The following is a 22,694-nucleotide window of genomic DNA, read 5'->3' as shown; positions in this document are numbered from 1 at the left end:
AACCGAAAGAGGCCGACAGTGATCACTGAATTAGGGGCTTGTTCAGATTAAATAGAACAAGACACAAAGCAGTAAAACATGTTAAAAACACAACAGCCTTGATAATTAGTTTTAACCCGGAAGCATGCTTCATACGTCATTACTTAAAGACCGGATGTCCCACCTGCTGTAAATGTTTTAATGTAGTAGAGTTATTATTATTACTTATCATATCCTGTTTATGACAGTTAAAATAAATTCATTCATATAAGAAATACAATTTCATGTGTAAACTGTATATGGTGTTAAATAGGCGCATACTACCTTAATGTCGGTCATAAGGGTGGTACTTTAAGAGCCATAATTCTTTATATATATATATATATATATATATATTTATTATTTTATTTCAATACATTTATTTCAGAAATAAATGTATTAACTTTTCTAGAAAGCCTCCATCACGTGAAATACAAAAGCTTTAGCAATCACCGACGAGGGTGTCCCCCTCCCTCACCCCGGCTGATCCAATCGCAACCAATAGAATTGTAATTCTGCTGCACAGTTTGATGACGACATCGGAACTGCCGTTTGAATGTTTGTGTGTGTGTGTGTGTGTTTGATGATAGGACAGAAACAACAATTGGTGCTTCTGCCTTACATTAGCCTTTAATTCGATTTATATTCCGCTTTAGTAACGCTGATTCAGGCGGTAAGTTTTAAGAAGCGGTAAACGCGTTCAGGTTTTGTTTTTAGGGAGTAGCAGGCAACACTTGGAAGATAACCGCTATCTAGGCGTCTTAAAGCCGTATTTCGTTTGCAGTTAGCAGCTATCAAGGAAAGGAAAGCGTTCATTTGGGCCGGCTACCTAAAGCTTTCCTCGAGCAGAGTTTCCCTGAATACGAACATCATCAGTGTAGTTGAGGCTAAGCTTAGCTTAAAGAGCTCCACCTTTATTAAAAGAGAAAATAAAGTTAGTCTAAGGTCCATGAGTTAGCCTTCTGGAGGAGAAAGGTGATGTCTGAGGTCAGGGATAACCTGCAGGAAGGCGAGGCAGGTGTACGCGGTGAGCAGCCATTTCCTGACCAGGTGAGGAGCACTGAAGCCACCAGGCCTGACCTGCATGGGTGAGCCTCACACAGTCAGCTGGGTTTTCATCTGGTACAGTGTCATGAAGAAAATAATGAATCTGTGTTTATCTAATCTTCTCAGTCTGCTGACCACCAGCCACTCATCCTCAGCAGATATCAGCCCCTCACCTTCAGCTGAGTCCAGTGGCTTGTTGTCCTTACCATGGGAGATATTAACCCACATTGTCTCATATCTTCCTGTTCACTTTGTAGTCAACGTGCTGCCAAAGGTTTGTTTGAAAGCCTTTTTTACGTTTGGTTATTTAACTCTTTTTTTGTAAAGACAACATTTGATGGGGTCCCCGGTATCTTTAAAGATGAGTTTTAACACCTCAGTATATGTCAATAAAGACCTGGTTTGACAACCATTAGAATGGGCACTGTGTTTTTCGAAGGGTATCACTAGTAAGATGCATGGGCAGAGATCACCCTCACAAACTTCTTGAAGCAGCCCTGAAATATGACAGAAACTGCTCAGGTCAACAAAGAGAAACAAAAATTACCCGTCCAAAAGGGGGGGAAACGGTTAAAGATGAATCAAGGAAATACAGATGTTTGGCACATGGCCACATTTGTCTCATGCAGATGTTTAAATGTCCTTCGATGCCTTCCCTTCTTGTTTCAGGTCTGCCATGCGCTGAGTAATGTGGGGCAGGACAGGACCTCCTGGCAGCTCCGAGCACAGAGGTTGGTGGGATTGAGAGCTGCTTTTCCAGTGGGGCCAAGGGAGGACTTTGACTGGCCTGGTGCCTGCCTGCAGATGGAACAGCTCATAACCTGCTGGTCGGGTGAAGTTGAGCATGTAGCCAGACAAAACCAGGAGGATGAGGAGAGAAGGGAGCAAGCGATGCCTCAGGATGGGGAGCCTGGTGTGGGAGGCCAGGATGATGGTGGAGAGGGTGAGGTCAGAGTGGGAGTGGCAGTGCAGGAGGTTGCTTATGGCGCGGATGAGGCAATGGAGGTGGCAGTGGAAGGTGAAGAGGGTGAAATGCAGCACGTCTTAGGTGGGGACCAAGTGGCGAGATTGAGAGAAGAGCTTGAAGACAGACTAGAGGGTGATGCTGCAGCACTAATGGAAGAAGAAATGGACCACAGAAGGGTTTTTATTGCCAACGAGGGCCGAGACGCAGTTCTTAATCACCAAGAAGACTTGCCAGACCACAGGAATCTGGGTAATGGGCAACATGTAGAGGCAAGAAGTCCAAGCCCACCACCGGCGCTGGAATGCATTACCCTGCCTACAGGCCACATTGCCCATGTAAACTCGGTCCTCCTTCTTGGGGGAGAGGGGAAGGTCTGTGCCACAGCTTCCAGAGACTGGAACGTAAAGCTCTGGGATCTGGAGCTGGGCTCGCTGCTGCAGACGATGGGACGGCAGGGTGATTTTAGCAGCCATCGAGGCTGGGTCTGGTGCCTGGCATCTCAAGGACCTCTGCTGGCCTCAGGGGGCTTTGACAGCACTGTGAGGCTGTGGGACCTGCAGGCAGGAGGTGCAGATAGGGCCCTCATCAGGACAGGGGCTGCTGTTCTCTGCTTGTCCTGTCAGCCCGACATGTTGCTGGCTGGTACATTTGACAAGCGGGTCAGCATGTATGACACCAGAGGTGAGAGGGATTTATATGAAGCTTGTTTTGCTGTGTAGGAAGTGCACATGAGGGTCAAGAGTTTAGTAAATGCAAAGCAGTTATATAGACAAATGACTTGCTGAGGTGGGTTCTGTCTGTTTTTGTCCACAGCTGCTGCACCACTGGTGAAAAGCATCCGTATGCACAGTAACGCCGTAATGTGCCTCTGTGCAGATGACAAATACATCATCTCAGGGAGCAAAGACTGCACTGTGGCTGTCTATGACCGCAGAGCGGGCAAAGGCTTGAAGAGACTTCGGGTAGATTTCTTGAAGAGCTTGTGCTTTTGTAAACATACTTATATCCACCTTTACACCAAGCCACTAACTCCACCCACCCCACCACTTTACAGCTGAGCTCCTACCTGCTGTCCATGAGCTACAGTGGCTGTGAGGTATGGGCAGGAGACAACGGCGGCATGCTCCACTCCTTTTCCATGCAGGCGGGGACCTTAAAGCCTGTCTCCCAGTTTGATGTGGGGCACACAGCTCTGATCACCGGCATCCACAGATCCCCCGGTAGCCTCTACACCTGTTCATCTGATTGCACCGTCAAGGTGAGAGAATTCTTCGTTACCTTAAGCTGCTGGAACTCCGCTATTGAATGGCTTGAAAGTCTTGAATTGTAATTTTTCCGCCTGCGCTACAGGTTCATATACCATGCGCGCCTCCGAGGACGTTAAGCACCCTGCACTATCAAACTGGAGTCCATGGGGTGAGTGCTGTGCAGTCAGTCAACACTTTGTTTATATAGGAACTTTTTTATACAACTTTGTAGCTCAGAATGGTTTACAGAACACACCATATAAAACTTGCCAGGAAGCCAATGCAGAGACTTTAAAACTGGTTTTATATTTGCTCTCTTTCTGGTTTTGGTTAGGATCTGTCAGTTCTGTATAGTTTCTTTTAGGGAGGTCATACTCTGATCAAGGACGACACATTTTGAACTGTTTTGGAGGGATTCAATGTTAGTGATTGCAAAAGTACTGACAGTTCTCTCTCTCTGGGCATCAGTGATGATATTTTAACTTTATTAATGTGGGTTTCTTTTCATTGTTCATGTGTCTTCTCTCTCCCTCTCGTTTCTCTCACTGCACTATGTGAAAACTTTCAGCTGAGCGTGGAGGCCGGAGTCCTCGCTATAGCATCCGGTGACGTCAGGGTGCAAGTGTGGAGGCCCCGAAAATGAAGTGGAAGAAACTACATGGTAACACTGAAAACAGGAACCCTGGTCTTTGTTGTGTTGTTCTGTGTCTCTATACAAATCAACAAAAGTAAATAAAGAAGCTGCCGTTGCCTGGAAGGCTGGCTACATCAACAGTCATGTAAGTGCCGAGTAAACAGACAAACACAGAAGGGAAGAGATGACAATGACGACAGATGATGACCAATCAGGTTATTTTTAATTTTTAAGTGAACTATTTTGAAATGACTGCTTTCAGTTGTTTAATTTAGTTGTAAATATGTGGTGGAGGATATTTCAGGTATTTTAGTCTTGTCATCTTGTTTGATCCACTGAAAAGATTTTTCTACGGATGGAAAAGCAAATGTTTATTTCCATTGTTTACCCCAAAAATGTTCATTTTGTGCCAGTACTCACCGAATCACTCTTAAAGATACTTTAAATATGCTATGTTCAAACAGCACTGAAACCACAGACATGTAAATGTTTGTAATTATAATGCATTTATTGAATCTCATATGTAAACTGGCATTATACAACAATAATTACTTAAACATTTCATGCACAGTAAACTATTTATTGCTCTGTGACAAACTGATTGTATTTCTATAGCTATTTAATTGAATACAGTCAGGAAAGTGTTATTATTTGTGTCCACATGCTGTGTGTGTTTTTAATTTTGACCAAAAATCAATTTACAAACATGCTGAGAGACTGTTTCCACAGAAGACAGCATTAAAAGTTCTAAAAATCAAGTGCGTGGATTCTTTTGTGATTTCCCAGATGAGAACATGTAGTATCTTTTACACAGTACATGTTTGTGGTTGCGTTCTCGGACAGAGGTTTTCCTCACAGCGCCGTCTGGGAGCTGTCAAAGAATCACACAGGTCTTCTTATCTTTGAAGGGATTGGATGAAGCGGCTATGCCAGTAAGCAGGGGGTCGCTGCGCCTATGCTCCTGACAGTACTGGACTAAATCTGCTGCTGTTAGAGAGATCTGCAGGGGCAGAGAGTTGACTGGATTTTAGACACAAGTATGAAAAACTGTTGGACAGTGAGCATGGGATGTTTTTATAAAAAATACATACAGTTGTGGTCAAAAGTTTACATACACTTGTAAAGAATATAATATAATGGCTCTACCGAGTGTCCCGTTATTTCTAAAACTCTGATTTTTCTCTGATAGAGTGATTGGGACAGATACTTCTTTGTCACAAAAAACATTCATGAAGTTTGGTTCTTTTATGACTTTATTATGGGTTAACAGAAAAAAGTGATCACATTTGCTGGGTCAAAAATATACATACAGCAACATGAATTAGCAATTTTGGTGACTTAGAAAGTTGTCAGTGAACTGAGCTTCATAGCATGGCCTCTTAGCTTCTTGTGAGTGATTATGAGTGACTACAGCTGGTGACTTCTCTTAGGCCAGTTAAATAGGGCTCATTGGATACAAACGCCCACAAACGCTACAATGGGAAAGTCAAAGGAGCTCAGCATGGATCTGAAAAAGCGAATTATTGACTTGAACAAGTCAGGAAAGTCACTTGGGGCCATTTCAAAGCAGCTGCATGTCCTAAGAGCAACAGTGCAAACAATTGTTTGTAAGTATAAAGTGCATGGCACTGTTTCGTCACTGCCAAGATCAGGAAGAAAACGCAAGCTATCACCTGCTGCTGAGAGAAAATTGGTCAGGAGGGTGAAGAGTCAACCAAGAATCACCAAAAAGCAGATCTGCCAAGAATTAGAAGCTGCTGGAACACAGGTGTCATTGTCCACAGTCAAACGTGTTTTGCATCTCCATGGACTGAGAGGCTGCCGTGCAAGAAGGAAGCCCTTGCTGCAAAAGCGGCGCCTTAAGGCTCGACTGAAGTTTGCTGCTGATCACATGGACAAAGATACGACCTTCTGGAGGAAAGTTCTGTGGTCAGACGAAACAAAAATCGAACTTTTTGGCCACAATGCCCAGCAATATGTTTGGAGGAGAAAAGGTGAGGCCTTTAACCCCAAGAACACCATGCCTACAATCAAGCATGGTGGTGGGAGTATTATGCTGTGGGGCTGTTTTGCTGCCAATGGAACTGGTGCTTTACAGAGAGTAAATGGGATAATGAAGAAGGAGGATTACCTTCACATTCTTCAACATAACCTAAAATCATCAGCATGAAGGTTGGGTCTTGGGCGCAGTTGGGTGTTCCAACAGGACAATGACCCCAAACACACATCAAAAGTGGTAAAGGAATGGCTAAATCAGGCTAGAATAAGGGTTTTAGAATGGCCTTCCCAAAGTCCTGACTTAAACCCCATTGAAAACATGTGGACAATGCTGAAGAAACAAGTCCATGTCAGAAAGCCATCAAATTTAACTGAACTGCACCAATTCTGTCAAGAGGAGTGGTCAAAGATTCAACCAGAAGCTTGCCAGAAGCTTGTGGATGGCTACCAAAAGCGCCTAATTGAAGTGAAAATGGCTAAGGGACATGTAACCAAATATTAGCACTGCTGTATGTATATTTTTGACCCAACAGATGTGATCACTTTTTTCTGTTAACCTATAATAAAGTCATAAAAGAACCAAACTTCATGAATGTTTTTTGTGACAAAGAAGTATCTGTTCCAATCACTCTATCAGAGAAAAATCAGAGTTTTAGAAATAATGGGACACTCGGTAGAGCCATTATATTATATTCTTTACAAGTGTATGTAAACTTTTGACCACACCTGTATATATATTCAGTACTTTGGCAATTTAGCAATTAAAGTATAAAATGATAGTCCTGTGATACTAAAAATTAATATTGATCCAATACCAGGTAAATACAGATACCGATACCTTTAACTTATGTCGGCAGCTTATGTCGGGAGGGCAGTATGTCATAAATTCAACCAGATGAATCATACATTTTCAAATTCTGAACACATCTTAATGACCACTAAAACACTGATTTTTACATTCAACAATTAACATTACAAAACACATTTCAGATTTCTATGCATTTTGTAACTGTTTTTGGGAGACCTGGGATGTAAATGTGTATGTGTCTAAAGCACTCTGGATCTGCGTCTGTTGTTTAAATGTGCCGTAGGCTTTAAATAAAACTGATGTGACAATAAACACAAAAAGATTAAGACATTATTCATAGAGCATGTTTAAATTATAGGTTTTTTTTTTTACCCCCCCCACACACACACACACAAAAAAAGTATTAATTTAATACAATTTAGTAATCTACATACTGAACGTAGAGGATGGAAACAAATATCGACCATATCATGCTTAGTCTCAATCCAATACCGATACCAGCGTTGGTATCGATACAATTAATATTTATATCAATCTGCCCACCTCTATAAATCAAATTAACAGATGGTTTAGATTCTTACCCACCTTAAATCTCTCCATGCTTGCCTCTACCCGAAGTTGATCCACCAGTTTTTGTGCCTGAATAACACTGCTGCTGCTGCTGCACATCTTTCCTGACATTGTCTTGAGACCAAAAACACAGAAAAAAACAAAAACATACTCCTATGACACCAAAGTTAACAGCAGGAAAATGAGTTACACCAGTCACTTACCTGATCTAAACAGCTCAGGTTATACAGGAGCATCTGCTCAGAGATGCTCCTGGCTTTCCCTTTTGACCTGTACCCTCCTCTGTTTGTTGTTTTTTAATTCCCTGTTGGGGCCAGTTCAAAGACTGTGATAGAAAAGGTCAGACAACACAGTGGTGGAAATGTCACAAACATCACATCTCTTCACAGGCACTGCTGGAGGCTGTGCTTCAGAGATGTGGTCTGCCCTTAAACCAAGATTATATGTCTGTACTTTGACAGAAGATTTTATGTAGAAAAGTTTGAGCTTATCTGACTCTTTGTAAGTTCAGTGATTAGTGGGTCCTGATGAATGACAAATTTTAGGACAAGCTTAATTTTTAATTTTTATTTTTTACATCAGGACTGATGGGAAATGAATGCATGTGTCACACACTTCTGGGATCTCACAATGTGTTTGATATAGAGAAAAATATTTTAACAAGGTCAAATATTCCCCTAATATTAAAACATGCAGTATAATATTACAGTATTCATCTACAGTTATGTCAGAAGTTTACATACACTCCTCATGGGCATGACTAAAAAAACAAAAAACAAGAATTGGAAATTTAGGATTTTCTCTAATCCACACCGTGTCAACAGTATACATACAGGCCCAATATGTACATACACTCATTTAAATCTTTTAATAAGTAGCGCTGAGGGTTCTATAATGTCTTATAACTTGAAATAGTCAAGACCTGTTAATTTCTCATTAGTGATCATGATTGACTGCAACTGGTGGGTGTAGCATAAAAAGGATTTGTGATTAGCTCTCACTGGACTGACCGACACTCAAAACAATGGGAAAGTTCACGGAATTCTGTGGAGATCTAAGAAGGGGTGGAAAAAAATCTCCTAAAATGTTACTATTTGTCTGTCTGTGGAAGATGAGAAAGAAAAACACTGTGAACACCACAAAGGTAGAGTAGCTAAAAAAAGGGCAACTTGGGTCACATTTGTCCCTTTTCACTTTCCGTAGAAGTAGCTCGTTTCTCACAGGCGATCCATGCGACGTTTAGGGGAATACAAATCTTCAATATTTGTTTTTTTGCGCATAGTGACAGCCGTTTATTGCTCAGCCTCCTTCATCACCTGACGCCTCTTCAAGGATAGGTATGTCTTCATTTCTCTTTTAGATGTTAAGTCGCGATTCAAGCTAGTTTGACTCAGAGTTAGCTTCTAGCTAACGTCTGATCACATGGATTTTGTATGTTTTCGTTGATGTTTTAGCACCTGCTAAACGCCATATGCTCTTTTAATAAAGGCTAGTCCCTGTACAAAGGAATTTATTCCAAAATAATAAGTGGAATTTTACATCTAAACCATAGAGTTTTTAAAGTTTAGATATTTTGTGGCTGTGAAATCGATGTTATTTTTTTTTTAAAGCTGATCAAAACCCACGTGATGGCCAGAAGTCGCATTTACACTTAAAATATTCATCTGGTTACTCTCATATTAGCATGTATTGTAACGAAAAGTCACCAGATATGTAATCATCAAACAAAGTATTAGAATATCCTGATAAATCAATGCCCAGTCACCTCTCACGATAGTGTTGGTACTCATAAAATCAGATAGCTGAGTTTATAAGCTTGCCATATGTTTATGTAAAGTCTCAACGAGTAAAGTTACAGCATAGTGGAGTAAACTGTGCAGTATTTATCTGTGCAGCAGATCTATAGCAATGTAACTGCAGTACAGTGCTGTGGTAATAAATATACATAGTTGTTGTTTTGTTGCACGCCTCAAAAACGTATTTAAGTTATTTTCCTCCACTTCAACTACGGTATGAAATTAAAGAGATTTTGAGCCACCAGAGACGAGAATATACAACAGACCTGCTATCTGCTCTTTTTCCAGCTCCATGTTTTTACTTATGGACTCTACTAGAGTATCTTTATGTAAATAACAGTTAAAATAATCCTTTTTTATCTTGTACCTGGCCTCCAATGCTTCCCTAAAAACCTGCTTTCTTCTGATTGGCTGCCCTCGGAAACAGAAGGTTTCAATAGCAGATGGGTGGGCCTGTTGTTCACAGAGCCAGAGCTGACCAAATTAAGAAATCCTCCCTCACTGGCATCATTCAGAGGCCCAAAAAGAAATGGCAGAAACAAAGCAGTCTATAGTCTCCACTTCTGGTTCACATGGATTACTTTTACATATGTTGACCTTACTCTGAGGTTTTTAGCACTGTAATGAATGATGAATAGAAAATCAGGAAAACTGCAGTAGGTGCACTTTAAAGGAATCTGCAGGATGGACATCCACCTTAGAAACATGCTGCAAGCCTTTCCAGGAATTCAGTTACTCAGATTTTTACTAGGAATCCACTAACTTTAGTTTCTTTACATGCAAACACTCCAGTAACCAAATGTTTCAGGAAAATGTTTTTCCCAACATTTGCACATTCAAATGAATCACATCCTGAATAAGCTGGATCTGCAAGTGTGTGTTATATTTATTTACCTCCAAGAAGGCCCATCTCTGTGGAAATCTCAAAGAGCCTCTGTTTGGTGATTGTCTTTTGCAGAAAAGATGGCAGACCAGGCCCCCTCAGTTGCCATGGAGGCTGTCCTGAAGCCTAGCTGCGACCTCCCCGAGGACATGCCGAAAATCAGAGGTTACGACTTCAACCAGGGAGTTGATCTCCATGCGGTGCTGAAGTCCTACCTCACCACGGGCTTCCAGGCCAGCAGCTTAGCCCTGGCTATCCAGGAGATCAACACCATGGTGAGAGGAATGCCTTTGGGGGGGTTATTAACTTTCAGTAAACGACTACAAGGTGTCTGGCACCCACATGCTCTCCTTCTGTCTTATAGTAGTTTTGGTTTTGCTTGCCCAGGTTATGCTATGTGCATCTTTTGGCATTTCTCTTTCCACTGCAGTACAAGAGGAGTCCTATTGATGGGAATCATAGGGATCATACTGATATGAATATGTCACTATTTAAAAACAAAACAAAACAAAGAACCCTAAAAGCTTTTAACTTCCTGGAGTCTTGCTCCACTGATACTGAGAGACTTTTACTCGCCCTCCTCATTCAAAAAGCTTATCAGTCACTCCAGACCGGGCACATGTGTTACACCCACAATCCAACCTCACTTTTATCCTGCGTTCTGTTTACCTCAAAACTTGGAGATGGAGTGCAAAATTACAAATTTGTTGACTTTGATCAAGTTGACATTGAGCCAGCGGTGGTTTTGGAGCCAGCTGCTTGACGCTGTTGTGTTTGGCCTCACTTGCAAGGTGTGGTTGTTGCCACAGTGATCCATGTTGTATGTTTGCAATATCTGTTTATCTGTTGCTCAGCAATGATTTTGACCACCACAGATCGAGAAGCGTCTTGAACCAGTGGAGGAAGGGGAAGGAAATGAGTTGGAAACCCCAAAGTCAGGCTGCACCATCTTCCTGGGGTACACCTCCAACCTCATCAGCTCCGGAGTCAGAGAAAGCATCCGCTATTTGGCGCAGCACAAAATGGTACAAAATGACACGTCTCATGTAACGATCCACATAAGCTCTAAATTAGTCACCCGATTTCTCAGAATCTGTTCCTCTGCGTCAGGTGGATGTTATTGTAACCACAGCAGGAGGCGTGGAGGAGGATTTAATCAAGTGCCTGGCTCACACCTACCTGGGAGACTTCAGCCTCCCCGGCAAGGAGCTCCGCCTGAGAGGCATCAACAGGTTTGTTAGCGCTGCTGTGGTTTATCTCTAAGCTAACATGTAAAATAAAAATATTAATAGTAAAATATAAAACTGTGTTTGTCGTGGCCACTCTTCAGCTTCTGTTTTAGCTCACCCCCCTGGCTTTCTTCTGTTTGACTTCCCCTTTTGAAACTTTTTTTTTTAAACAGTGTAGATGAATAGTATATAAGGCAAAGCAATAATAGGTCCACTTTAAAGAAAACATGCTTATTCGCCTTAGAATCAATGCCACTGCACAGAGAGGAAGCAGTGCCAGTAAGCTAAATGGATTGGATTGGACTGGTGCTTATATAACGCATTATATAAGACCACCTTTCCACAAGTCTCATTCACCCAATCACACACACACACATTCATACAGTGCTTTTATCGATACCTAAGCACTAATATCTACCAATCACACACACTCACACTCTGATCACCCCGATGGATGCACTGGAGGCAACTCGGGGTACAGTATCTTACCCAAGGACACAGTGTTTGACCTCATAGTCGTGGACAAGTTTCTTATTCTTTATGCTTTCATCACAAATGGCACATGTTGTGTTGGTGCAAGGATTTGACAGGCAGGTGCTGATCTGTGACCTTGGCTCACATAGAAAAACCTGCTGATGTATTGATTTTGTCCTTGTCCGTCTCCCTCTGTCCTCACTGGCTGTAGAATTGGTAATCTGGTGGTGCCCAACGATAACTACTGTAAATTTGAAGACTGGCTGATGCCCATCCTGGACCAGATGTTGCTGGAGCAGAACACAGAGGTGAGTCTCTCTGTGCACCCCAAAGCCTACTGCAACAATAGTTGTTAGTCTTATGCACTTTTAGGTTTAATATGTAATATACAACTTTAAAAAGAATTAGGAATAATAAGAAGTTTCTGTGATTCCAGGGCACCCGCTGGACTCCCTCCAAAATGATCCACCGACTTGGAAAGGAGATAAATAATACAGACTCTGTCTACTACTGGGCGTACAAGGTGGTTATGCGCCTCCTGCTCTCACTTGCTTTGCTTACTTTGCACTGGCTGTGCTGTTTGGTGGCTAAATGTGCTGTCGTGTTGCGTTTCAGAATAACATCCCGGTGTTCAGCCCCGCTCTGACAGATGGCTCTCTGGGCGACATGATCTACTTCCACTCGTATAAGAACCCCGGCTTGATTCTGGACATCGTAGAAGGTTTGAAGCGGCGCCGATGTTGCTGACTAAAGCGCAGGTTTTTAGTCGTTTCGTGTTGCTAATGCTCGCTTTATTTTCAGATATTCGCAGGTTGAACAGCCAGGCGGTTTTTGCCAAGAGGACGGGGATGATCATCCTGGGAGGGGGGCTGGTCAAACATCATATAGCCAACGCAAATCTTATGGTAACTAAATTCTTTTATCTTTAGCTTGAACTTTTCTCACTTCTGAAAAAGTTTGATAAAATAGGTTATACCTAAAAGGTTCTACTTGAGTTCAAATTTGAGGAATGTGGGCTGTCTTTGAATATTTCAACTGTAGCTGCTTTAAAAGTTACAGCCTGCAGTTACTTCACAGATTCACTGTAATACTTGTGAAATTTTCTACCTGTAAGTTACTGTGAATCTTTCATAAGAAATTGTTCTTATTTCGAGAAATATTAACAAGTTTAAACGAGTAAAGCAAACTTCCTCACAAACCTAATCAGAATGGTGTTTTGACACTCTCTCTCTCTTTCCTGCCAGAGAAATGGAGCTGACTACGTGGTGTATGTGAACACGGGGCAGGAGTTTGATGGCTCCGACTCCGGGGCCAGACCTGACGAGGCTGTATCTTGGGGCAAGATCAGAACAGATGCCAAACCTGTTAAGGTGAAGATAAATGTCAACTTTACCTCCTGTTTTTACGTCAGATGGTCTTTATTTACATCAGATTTTGAGATGTCTTTGGGGGATTTTTTTTTTTTTTTTTAGCGCACATTCTAAGGGAGTCAGTTTCAGAGGTGTTTTAAGAACTGAAAACGCCTTTGTTTGATTTAAGAGTGGAGTACATAACACCCATACGCTTGCTGTACTGGACACATCAGCTCCATGCACTTATGGGATCATTCAGGCATCAAGGAGACATTGCACTTGTTGGTTAGCAGGGTTGAGATTGTATAACTGCGGGCCAGACTGATCCAAACATTTCTGTTTTCATGACTACTGGGTAATGTCTGAGAAGCTAAGCTAGTATATTGAATTAATGGGTTTTTACCTGTTAGCTGTCAAAGGTTGATGGGGTATTATCAGGGGGTTTGTGAACATGGGATTTTCAAATTCATACTGTAAGTGCAGTAAGTTTGGATCTCAGTGACCTGAACCTCAAGGTCATAGGTCATCTTTTCTGAAAATCACCTTGAATTTTTACATTTACACCATAGGTGCTACTAAGAGGCTGGGGGGCGGTACTGGGAGCCACCAGTATTTTTAATTTTTAATTATTTTTTTGTCATGCTTAATATAGAGTCACGGCCACTTTATTAGGTATGCCTTGGTTCTGCTGAATTGGCCCCCTTTTACCTTCAAAACTGTGTTAATTCTCCAAGGTGCTGGAAACTATCCTCACAGATTTTGGTCCATATTGACAGGATAGCATCACACAGTTTCTGCAGATTTGTCAGCTTTCTGATGAGACTTTGTTGTTTCACCACATCCCAAAGCCGTTCCGCTGGTTTGAGATCTGGTGACTGTGGTCTGGTGATTTGAGTACAGTGAACTCATTGTCCTGTTCCGAAAACCAGTCTGAGATCACTCTCTTGTATGTAAATCCCAGTAGTTCAGCAGTGTATGAATAGATGTGCATATTGAAGTGGCCGGTGAGTTTTTGATAACAAAGAATTTCGCGACTTGCGTTTTTATTGCTTTCATTGTTCCATGTTTGGAGAGTTCCTTCATTTGCCGTCCTTCTTTTCCAGTGAAATCAGTTTTAGGGGCATTCAAAGTGTTTAGATATATTTTCATACTGGACCAGAAATGGCAGCGAGGCAACAAAGCAGAGCAACAGTTTCTTCGCACGCAACGTAGGAACGAGAACAAGTCAAACAGAAGGGGGGGAAAATGGTGGCAATGGTGGTGCAACTAGGAGATGTGTTCCTCATTTTGGCCTCAATGTGGCAGCGTCTGCACAGTGTTTGTGCTCAGAGTGCATGCAAGGCACTGAAAAGTAGAACTAGGAAAACTGTGTCTGGTTTCACTTTAGTGAAAAACAATAATACAGCATCATTGTTTAAAAATATGATTTTTTTTTTTTTTTTTTTTTTAATAATAATAGAAAAGTGATCAGCGGCTCTGTTCTTGGTTCTCAGGTGTACGCCGATGCCTCTCTGGTCTTCCCTCTGATTGTGGCCGAGACCTTCGCTCAACACGTTGACAAGCTGGCCGCCGGCAAGAAAACGGATTAATTGGCCGCTCTGTTAGAAACGACTGTCTTTGCTCCTCTGGTTTACGCCTTTTGTTTGTCAAATTGAACACTTCAGCCTGATCCTGGGTCAGTTTCAAGACCGTGTACTGTCATACATACAGTGCTGTAACTGAACGACTTATTGAATGGGAAACGGTGGTGATGCTTTCCTGTTTTAATGCTTTCCAGTATTTACTTGTTTGAACAAGTACAGCATTTTTTTTTTCTTACTGTTCAGAAAGCTGAAATGTCATAGATATCATGCTAATGCATGCACCAAAGAGACTGTTATGTCTATAATGTAACTGGTTTTAGCTGTCGTGTGAGTGTGTGAAAGGAAGTCTAGATAGTTTTAATTTATTTCAGATTAGTTGTGGCGTCACACACATACACCGCTCGATAATTCTTATTGTCTATTATATTAAGCAAACCTTTACTTTCTCGTCATGGTTACAGGATGAAAGATGTCCCTGTATGTCTTAATAAACCATGAAGTCATCAGTTCTGTCTGTTTAAAATAGATTTATTGCACTTTTACAGAGACTTTGTGCAGTAGTCCTGTGAGAAAAGGCTGCAGAGGACCTGTCATATGACACTAAATTTCACATGACTCGCCGATCCTTGTTGCATAAAAAGTTTGCAGAAAGAGTTTGAAGTGGCTCAGGAGCACGGAGGTGGCTATTAAGCATTGATTAGAGGTCACTTTATTAGGTACTCAAGCAATAAATGAATAAAGAAGCTCTGATTGTGCCTTTACAAAGATGTAAATGTGAAAGTTTAACAGATCTGAATTACTTTCCTCGTGTTTACAAGATTGACTTGAAACAATTCAAACTTACATTTGCATACCTCTGAATATAAGATATTCTGATATCCGGAACCTCTGTGACCTCGGGGCTAAAACGCATAATTAAAACCTCCATTAAAGTGAGGGAAGCGAACATTAGCGGTGTCATTAAAGCTGTCTTTATGGCAGCAATACTCCATTTATAGCCTGCGGGGCCAAATCGGGCATGCCATAGTGTGCCAGCTGGCCCACAGACTATTTTCTAATTTACTTAATATTAATAATTTAAAAGGTTTTCAGCTCTGTTTGATGCACAGACTCTAAAATGTAACTATTCACACCTGAAGAACGGCTGTTTGAATGCAGTAAAATATGCAGTTATAGGCTTGGTGTCAGTGGCCTTTTATGACCTTATAGACCTTTAAATGCTTAATTTATTTTCCTGATAAATATGATTGGCCCCTGGCCTGCTGTAATATTCCTTAACAGTTGTGGTGGGTTGTGTGAGACTGGAGCAGTGCTTTTAATCAAATAAACCTTCAACTTTATGACCCCCCCCCCTTTTTTTTTGTAGTTATGAGATTCAAAAATCCTTCATAAAACTGTTTCCAAACTGAGCAAATAAAACAAATTCTGCGCTCTCTGTTGCTTCGGGCAGAATTGAAGGTTTCAAGGAGAGGAAAAAAACAAAAAACAAAGAAAATTGAAATCTGGCTCAACTTGCTCAGCGAGCGGCAAATGCTTGAATAAAGTCTGTTGAGCGAGTCTAATTGCTTTGATGCGGCTTGCGAGATCCTACCTTCAAATCCCTCAAGCGGCACGTGCACGTGGGGTTGTTGTTTTCTCACGCGCATGCAGATGCAGCACAGTTTTCTTCCACCCGTTGGAGGTGGGACTCCCTGGCCCCTTTCCTTTGTGCCGTCAGCCGAATAAGCCGCGTAATCTAGTATCAAGGATAAAGACGTTTCCCTTCGAAATACATCAGTTTACTATTGTGGGAATGGATATTTCCTGCAGCTAATCAGTGCTCTCACATCCTCTGCACAGAGCTGCTTTTACACCAGGATGTGTGTAACATGTTCGCTGAAGCTATTTTAAAATTATTTATTTATGTTATGGAGTTGTTAAAGTGTCAGTACTTTTGTGTTTGTGACCTTTTAATTTTTGGAGCTGAAGAAGTGGACTTGGACCCGGGGTAAGGTCAGCTTTCCCAAAAACCTCAGCTCCATATGCTCTCAGAAACACACGCACACACATTAACTGGGTGTTCCTGTTCTGGTACAAGCTGCTTTTCCATTCAGGCCTTCTATCTTTTCCTATTGGTGGTGGCACTGTGTGTGTAAGTGTGTGTTTACCCAGGGCTTGACAGTTACAATTTCTTTCTTTTTTTTTTTTTTAAAGGCAGCGGTGTATGGATTTTTATCCCTATAGAAACCTGTGTTTGCTCTGCGCTTAGCTGAAAGATTACAGAGTCTGAGTGGGCTGAAAAAAGAAAAAAATTGAGTAGAGACCCTGTCTGTGTGCATCTGTGTGTGTGGATGAGCTGTAGTCATGCTATGATAATATTGTGTGGCGTCTGCACAGAGCAGACAGTGTTTTCCTCCCCCTTTCTCCTCCTGCTCTGAGGAACAATCAGCATACTGTGTGATGTGCAGGGCCGCAGCAGTCATAATGGCAATTATGTCTTCTTCCAGCCAGATTGGCAGCTTTTTTATGGTGAGAACCAAAGAGCCAGACTGGGAGGGAGAGGGAGCACTGACCTGCTGCACAGCTGCAGGGTGGGGTGGATCAGTGAGGAGTGAAAGGGGAAAAGAAAAGTAATATGCAGCCATTTACATATTTACATTGGTTTCTGAGTAAAGTCGTGTCCAACTGTATGCAAGAGCCAATTCCCATTGCTTTGCTTCTTTATTTTCACCGTTTTGGGTCTCTTTAAACAGTGTCCTCTTCCCCCCCCCCTTTTTTTTTCAAGTGTCCGGTCACCATATTTCCAGATAAGAGAAGGGAAGTGCTGATAAAAATGTCTGTCTGAGTCACCTTCAGTTAGCTCAACTAGCTGCTTTGCAGACTTTTTCCACATTAATTTGCCCCGAGCTTTGCTTCTCAGACTGAATCCAACCTGCAAAAGGTCCAAAAACCATCCCCTCTTTGGAATATAACACTTTTCCCTCGCTGTCTTTTAACCTCCGCCAAGGATGTATGCTTGCAGGATTACTCAAAGAGTTATGGAGTTTGGGCTCGGCCCAGATTAGAAGTAATTACCTTTTGATGTCTATCCGGATCTGTATGCAGGAATTTTTGAAAGGAGAGAGGAAGATTATCATCGTGTCTTCACAAGTAGATGTAAAATACAAAGATATATCCTTCTGGATTCAGGGAGTTGAATAACGCATGACGCAGAGCGGGTTTTCACCTTGTTAAGGTATTTTTTTTCTTACATGTGACTGAATGGGAAAAATACGATATACACAAGACACTTTATACATGGAAAAACATATCATTGGATCATTTATTTAAAAAACAAAACAAAATATAAATAATTCACTTGACCACGTTACCAAATTAAATGGACTAAAATCTGATTTTACTACCACTTAATCATTAAACTAGGCTACTGAAACTTTAAGCTAGCAGTAAGGTAGCTTTAGCAGAGCAAATAATATATGTATATATTAATATAATGTTTATGTATAGCAGGCCTATAGTTCGGTTAACTTTCTAGAAAGATTTCCTCAGTTACTTTAAATCCCCGAACAGAAAAAGCTCCTTTAAAAAAAAACAAACATGAAACCAAACCTGTGCCCTACATACGAGGGAGTATTCTGCACGTTGTTGCAAAGCCGCGGCGTCCTCGCTCCACCCATGTTTACCTGTTTGTTGTTGCCACGGGAACATCATCTCGGCAGCCTATTGGTCCACCCGGAGAGGTATCGGCAGGTGAAGGAGTGCAGCTGCGTGGGCGTGATGAGGGAGCGAGAAAGGGGCGGCTGATAGCGACAGAAAGATAAACATTGCGATAGGGAGGGCAATAAATGTATGGAAAGGGGGGTGGAGGCTGTGATAAATGGACGGACAGAGGTGAAGGTGGAAGTGGTGGAGACGGAGGAGGAGGGGGGGGGGGGGCACTGCACACACCTCGCTTGCTTTCTCAGAAACAGGAAGTCGTCAGTTGAACCGCCGTCTCCTCCGGTGACGCAGCTGGCTGAGTTTGATGACGGCCATGTGTCTGCGTTGCTCTGGCAACCGCTTGGCAAGGACAAACATCCGGATGTCATGTGTCTGTTGCTGCACCGTCATCGTTCTTCATCAGATTTGTTGTAGCAAGTAAAACCGCATTATCAACCCAGGTATCAGGACGGGCTTTGGTTTGAGCTTTCTAGTACTCAGTTCCTTTACATCCAAATACTAATAGTGCACTATACTGCATATATATATCTATATATATATATACACATATATATATATATATATGTGTATATATATATATATATATATATATATATGCATTAATGGGAGTCGTGCACTGTTCCATTTAGTAGTTTCTAAGCTGTTATTTAGTGCACTCAAACATAAGGCCTGGGGGTCAGAAATGGCCCAGCAAAGACTCCATTGTGGCCCAAATGACCATTTTGGAAAATGTAAAAGAGGACATGAATTTTGGTCCTTTAACTGTATTTTCTTTTCTTTTCTTTTTTTTTTATAGCTCTTCAACTGATAAATACCTAACCTTGGGTTATTCATGTTACACAAACATAATTAAAGCTAAACAGCTAAACAATTAAATGATAGAAAAGTTCCAGTTTTTATAGAATTTGTTTGTTTGTTTTTAGAATGGGTTCATGGTAAACAGAAAATACATAAATAAAAATGTGTACTTTATAATTACAGGATAGTCTGAGCAATGCCATTTTCAGTAACTCTACACATTTATTTCTTACAGAAAGATTCATGCTCACAGATTTCTTTTGTTTTCGACAGCAGCATCTTTCTATCATGTACAAAAACCGAGACGTGTTATTGAAATCGCACATCTTTTCCTCATCTCACAGTTGTGTAGTTTAGTTTCTTTACACTGACAGAAAATAGGAGTTTCACTGATCTGACACACTTAAGATCAAAGCAGTGAGTTTGTCATGTCTGCTCTAAATGATTACAAATTGTGTTTAATAGTATTGATGCTCTCTAAAGCTGCCGCTGAAACATCTTTCATGTCTGCGTGGAAAAATAACCCACAGTAACGCCGTGTTTTGAAAAGTGCCATATAAATAAAGTTAATATTAATAGCTGGTTAACATTTTCATGCACATTTGTTAAGTGTCTCTTTTGTTATTTAAAAAAAAGTATAATTTGTAAAGAAATTTGATAGGAGAGCAATAATGAATTTAACAATGTGGAAGAGTAATTAAAGGGGTACAAATTGAGAGGAACTGATATAGAAGTGAACTGATTTCTATTTAATAAAAATACTTTAGCAAATGTACTTTGTTAAAAGCACCCTTTTGGTCATTTATAGTAAGACCACTTTTTATACCTTGTTTAAGGCAAAGCTCAGAAAACCGGTTGAAAGCTAGCTTAAGTTAAAAATGCACAAAACAACAAACTTAACCCTGCAATACAGTCGTGTTTGTCACACTTCCTGCTGTATTTGTGTAGGCTTTCGGTGGGTGTTTTTACAAGTATTTTTATAAAATGTCTATGGGCTGAGGATGTGGTCAAAACGGTGTGAAAGAGCAACAACAAATAAATGCCTACCATCACCAAAATAAACCTGGACTCTGCATGGAGGAGATGTATGAGGGTTTTTATACCTCTTACAGGCTCTTTTTAAAATTACCGAGGTGTAACTGCATTTAGCTAAATGAATGAATTCTGACATGTCCATGAATGAGGTAAGGGTGATGATTAAACAGTTTAAAAAAAAAAAAGAGATCTGAAACCTTTACACTCATAGCTCTCACTGTACTTTTTTCACTTTCAGGTCGCTGTGGAAACAAAAAGTACATCCTAACTAAAGCACAAATGAAAAAATGGAAAACAGTGTAAGATTTTCCTTTGTCCTCTTCTCATAACCATTATTTATATATATATATATTTTTATTGTTTTCGTGTGGAAATGCCCTTTTTTTATTTCCCCCTTCTCCACATTAGTGCTTGTTTTCTTTATAATGTGGACACGGATTGATGAATGAGTCCCCTGGAATTATGAGTGTAGTTTTGAGTTAGAATAGTGATGAATTTTGCACTTTTTTTGTATTTTGAAAGTTGAAACTGCTGCCTGTCAATTTCTTGATTTAAACCCCCCCCCCCCCCCACACACACACACACAGACACACACACACACCTCTGTTGTCACAAATCTTTCAGTTGTGTGGTAAGCGTGACAGACTGTGCGAAATCCGTAGGAAGTAAAAGGTTATTGTTGCGTAATGGCACAGAAAGCTCTTTGGATTTAAGCAATATGAATTTCTGTACACAATAGAAACGTAGCCTACAAATTAAGTTCACCGCCACACAAAAAACAGAGCCAAGTGATTAACGTAAGCAGGCGCGGTGTAACTTTTACCTGCTGATTGGTGGCCATTTGCCGCATATCTGATTTCCTGCTCGCGACCTCAACGTAGATAAGAAAGACAAAGAAAGTGATGGAGAGCAAGTGAGAGACGCAAAGGTTAAAGAGGTTTATTTGATAGGTGAAGGAATGAGTCACAGAACACAAATGCACAGGTCTTCTTTTTTTTCCAAAACAAGTTTTATTTTTCAAAAACAGATTAAAATATACTTAAACAGACTTAATTAATTGATATATTTTTCCATTTCATAGATCACGGTACAAAAAACTAAGAAAGAAACCTAAAAATACAGTTTAAAAAAATTCTAACATTTATAATACATTATAAGCTTTTATGGTTTTATGCTTTTAAAGGTCTGTGTATGTCATGAAAAAGAGCTGCATAACTAAAGAAAACACGCATGTAGAAGTCTGGTGTTAATGTTGTTATTAAACTGACATTAAAGTGTGTGTGTTTGTGTGTGTGTGAGAGAGAGAGAGTGTGGAAATGAGAACAGTCCCCTGTTCCTGCTGAACTGAGCCAGCCGACGTCACACACTGATTATCAGCACAGCAGGCACAGGAGACCGACCCAGCGGGGGGGTGAGGAGGAGGAAGGGGGCGGACAGAGGTGGTCACACACACATAAACACAGACACACACACAGGCACACACAGACACACAACAACGAGCCAAACAGACACTGATGCTCATGCAGAAATCAACAGGTAGAAGTGAAAATAAACGTGGTTACAAACACAAACACACACACACACACACACCCCAGAGAGAGCCTGGCAGCCAGCAATACACCCGACAACACAAGATGACATATTGCCCGCCCAACAGGAACGGGAGCAGCCTTCGACACTAATGAGACGCCTGACATTTAGCAGGCTCTGACACAGTGAGACCGAACAATTTCGGCTAATTCACCAGATTAGCTGTTTTTGCCAGGCACTCGCTCATAATGGAGTGCGATACCTGTTCCCATGCATCCCACTCAGCCACATCACAGTGCCGACTCGTAACACTACTGAGTCATCCATGGAGTACTCCCGCACGCGCGTGCACACACACAGCCTCCGACACATGTTGTCAATTTAGCAACAATCAGGAAAGCTCGTAAAAATAAAGTCAAAGGATCAATCTGGCTGTTGAGGAGTAGCACGTATTTGCCTCGTTACTGGCAACGTGATGCTTTCTAGTAGCGGTCAGTGGATCGATTCAAATATTGATAGTATCGATACCAATACTGGTGTTGGTATCAGATGGATACTAGCACAATTGGACCGATACTCTTCTATCCTTATGTTCAGTACGTAGCACATTTAAAGGACAGAAGCTGATCCAAAGTGCTTTAGAGACAGCCACATGAAACGCTGATTTGTTGTACTGATTAATTATTGTGGTAATTCATCTCATAAGTCATGACACACTCCCCTACATAAGCTGCATTTATCAGTTAAAAGTAGCAGCATTGATAATTCTAGTCCTGTATTTTGGTATCGGATCGATACCAAAATTTGCAGTATGGCACAGCATTTGCTGTCATTTAGGTGAAATTGGCTTTTTTGACACTTCCTTTGATGGGTACCGGGTTTGTGTGGCAGACTTCCTGAAAAGCTTCTGTTAAGGAAAAATAGACTCACTGAGTTTTCTGCTCAAGTTCCCATAAACCACTTGAGAAAGCAGGGCGGCGATGAGATAACAGAAAAAAATGGGCGATGGTGTGACAGATAAAGAGC

The 22,694-nt window shown here is 41.2% G+C and overlaps 3 protein-coding genes across 4 annotated transcripts; 2 read left to right on the top strand and 1 right to left on the bottom strand.

The window, feature by feature from the left end:
* The first annotated feature begins 564 nt into the window (after nucleotides 1-564).
* On the top strand, nucleotides 565-4,631 carry fbxw9 (F-box and WD repeat domain containing 9). Its single transcript, XM_063471679.1, has 7 exons — nucleotides 565-1,106; nucleotides 1,192-1,339; nucleotides 1,735-2,713; nucleotides 2,846-2,994; nucleotides 3,087-3,290; nucleotides 3,383-3,448; nucleotides 3,848-4,631. The coding sequence occupies exons 1-7, from the start codon at nucleotides 997-999 to the stop codon at nucleotides 3,920-3,922; spliced, it is 1,731 nt and encodes a 576-aa protein (XP_063327749.1). The 5' UTR covers nucleotides 565-996; the 3' UTR covers nucleotides 3,923-4,631.
* A 144-nt stretch (nucleotides 4,632-4,775) lies between these two features.
* LOC134626140 (guanine nucleotide-binding protein G(I)/G(S)/G(O) subunit gamma-7-like) lies at nucleotides 4,776-7,400 on the bottom strand. The gene is made up of 2 exons (XM_063471680.1): nucleotides 7,305-7,400; nucleotides 4,776-4,913 (listed from the first exon to the last, which is right to left on the bottom strand). Exons 1-2 carry the CDS (start codon nucleotides 7,398-7,400, stop codon nucleotides 4,788-4,790), a joined length of 222 nt encoding a protein of 73 aa, XP_063327750.1. The 3' UTR covers nucleotides 4,776-4,787.
* Nucleotides 7,401-8,488: 1,088 nt separating this feature from the next.
* dhps (deoxyhypusine synthase) lies at nucleotides 8,489-15,112 on the top strand. 2 transcript variants are annotated; one of them, XM_063470606.1, is made up of 10 exons: nucleotides 8,489-8,626; nucleotides 10,044-10,243; nucleotides 10,844-10,993; nucleotides 11,079-11,200; nucleotides 11,883-11,979; nucleotides 12,108-12,194; nucleotides 12,287-12,392; nucleotides 12,473-12,576; nucleotides 12,916-13,041; nucleotides 14,517-15,112. In XM_063470606.1, exons 2-10 carry the CDS (start codon nucleotides 10,049-10,051, stop codon nucleotides 14,610-14,612), a joined length of 1,083 nt encoding a protein of 360 aa, XP_063326676.1. In that variant the 5' UTR covers nucleotides 8,489-8,626; nucleotides 10,044-10,048; the 3' UTR covers nucleotides 14,613-15,112. The 2 variants fall into 2 exon arrangements, with proteins under 2 accessions (XP_063326676.1, XP_063326677.1); XM_063470607.1 differs by lacking the exons at nucleotides 8,489-8,626; nucleotides 10,044-10,243; nucleotides 10,844-10,993; nucleotides 11,079-11,200 and adding an exon at nucleotides 11,659-11,787.
* The last annotated feature ends 7,582 nt before the right edge of the window (nucleotides 15,113-22,694 follow it).

The sequence above is a fragment of the Pelmatolapia mariae genome, linkage group LG4 (genome assembly GCF_036321145.2).
Source record: "Pelmatolapia mariae isolate MD_Pm_ZW linkage group LG4, Pm_UMD_F_2, whole genome shotgun sequence".
NCBI classification, from domain to species: domain Eukaryota; kingdom Metazoa; phylum Chordata; class Actinopteri; order Cichliformes; family Cichlidae; genus Pelmatolapia; species Pelmatolapia mariae.
The sequence above is the reverse complement of the archived record's forward strand: the minus strand, read 5'-3'. Positions and strand labels throughout refer to the sequence as shown.

Coding starts and splice junctions, on each gene's coding strand:
- fbxw9 (XM_063471679.1), top strand. CDS start 997: ATGTCTGAGGTCAGGGATAACCTGCAGGAAGGCGAGGCAGGTGTACGC. Junction 1,107..1,191: donor ACCAGGCCTGACCTGCATGG/GTGAGCCTCACA, acceptor TAATCTTCTCAG/TCTGCTGACCACCAGCCACT. Junction 3,449..3,847: donor ATCAAACTGGAGTCCATGGG/GTGAGTGCTGTG, acceptor GAAAACTTTCAG/CTGAGCGTGGAGGCCGGAGT.
- LOC134626140 (XM_063471680.1), bottom strand. CDS start 7,400: ATGTCAGGAAAGATGTGCAGCAGCAGCAGCAGTGTTATTCAGGCACAA. Junction 4,914..7,304: donor CAAGCATGGAGAGATTTAAG/GTGGGTAAGAAT, acceptor CTGCCCCTGCAG/ATCTCTCTAACAGCAGCAGA.
- dhps (XM_063470606.1), top strand. CDS start 10,049: ATGGCAGACCAGGCCCCCTCAGTTGCCATGGAGGCTGTCCTGAAGCCT. Junction 11,201..11,882: donor CGCCTGAGAGGCATCAACAG/GTTTGTTAGCGC, acceptor CACTGGCTGTAG/AATTGGTAATCTGGTGGTGC. Junction 12,577..12,915: donor TAGCCAACGCAAATCTTATG/GTAACTAAATTC, acceptor CTTTCCTGCCAG/AGAAATGGAGCTGACTACGT.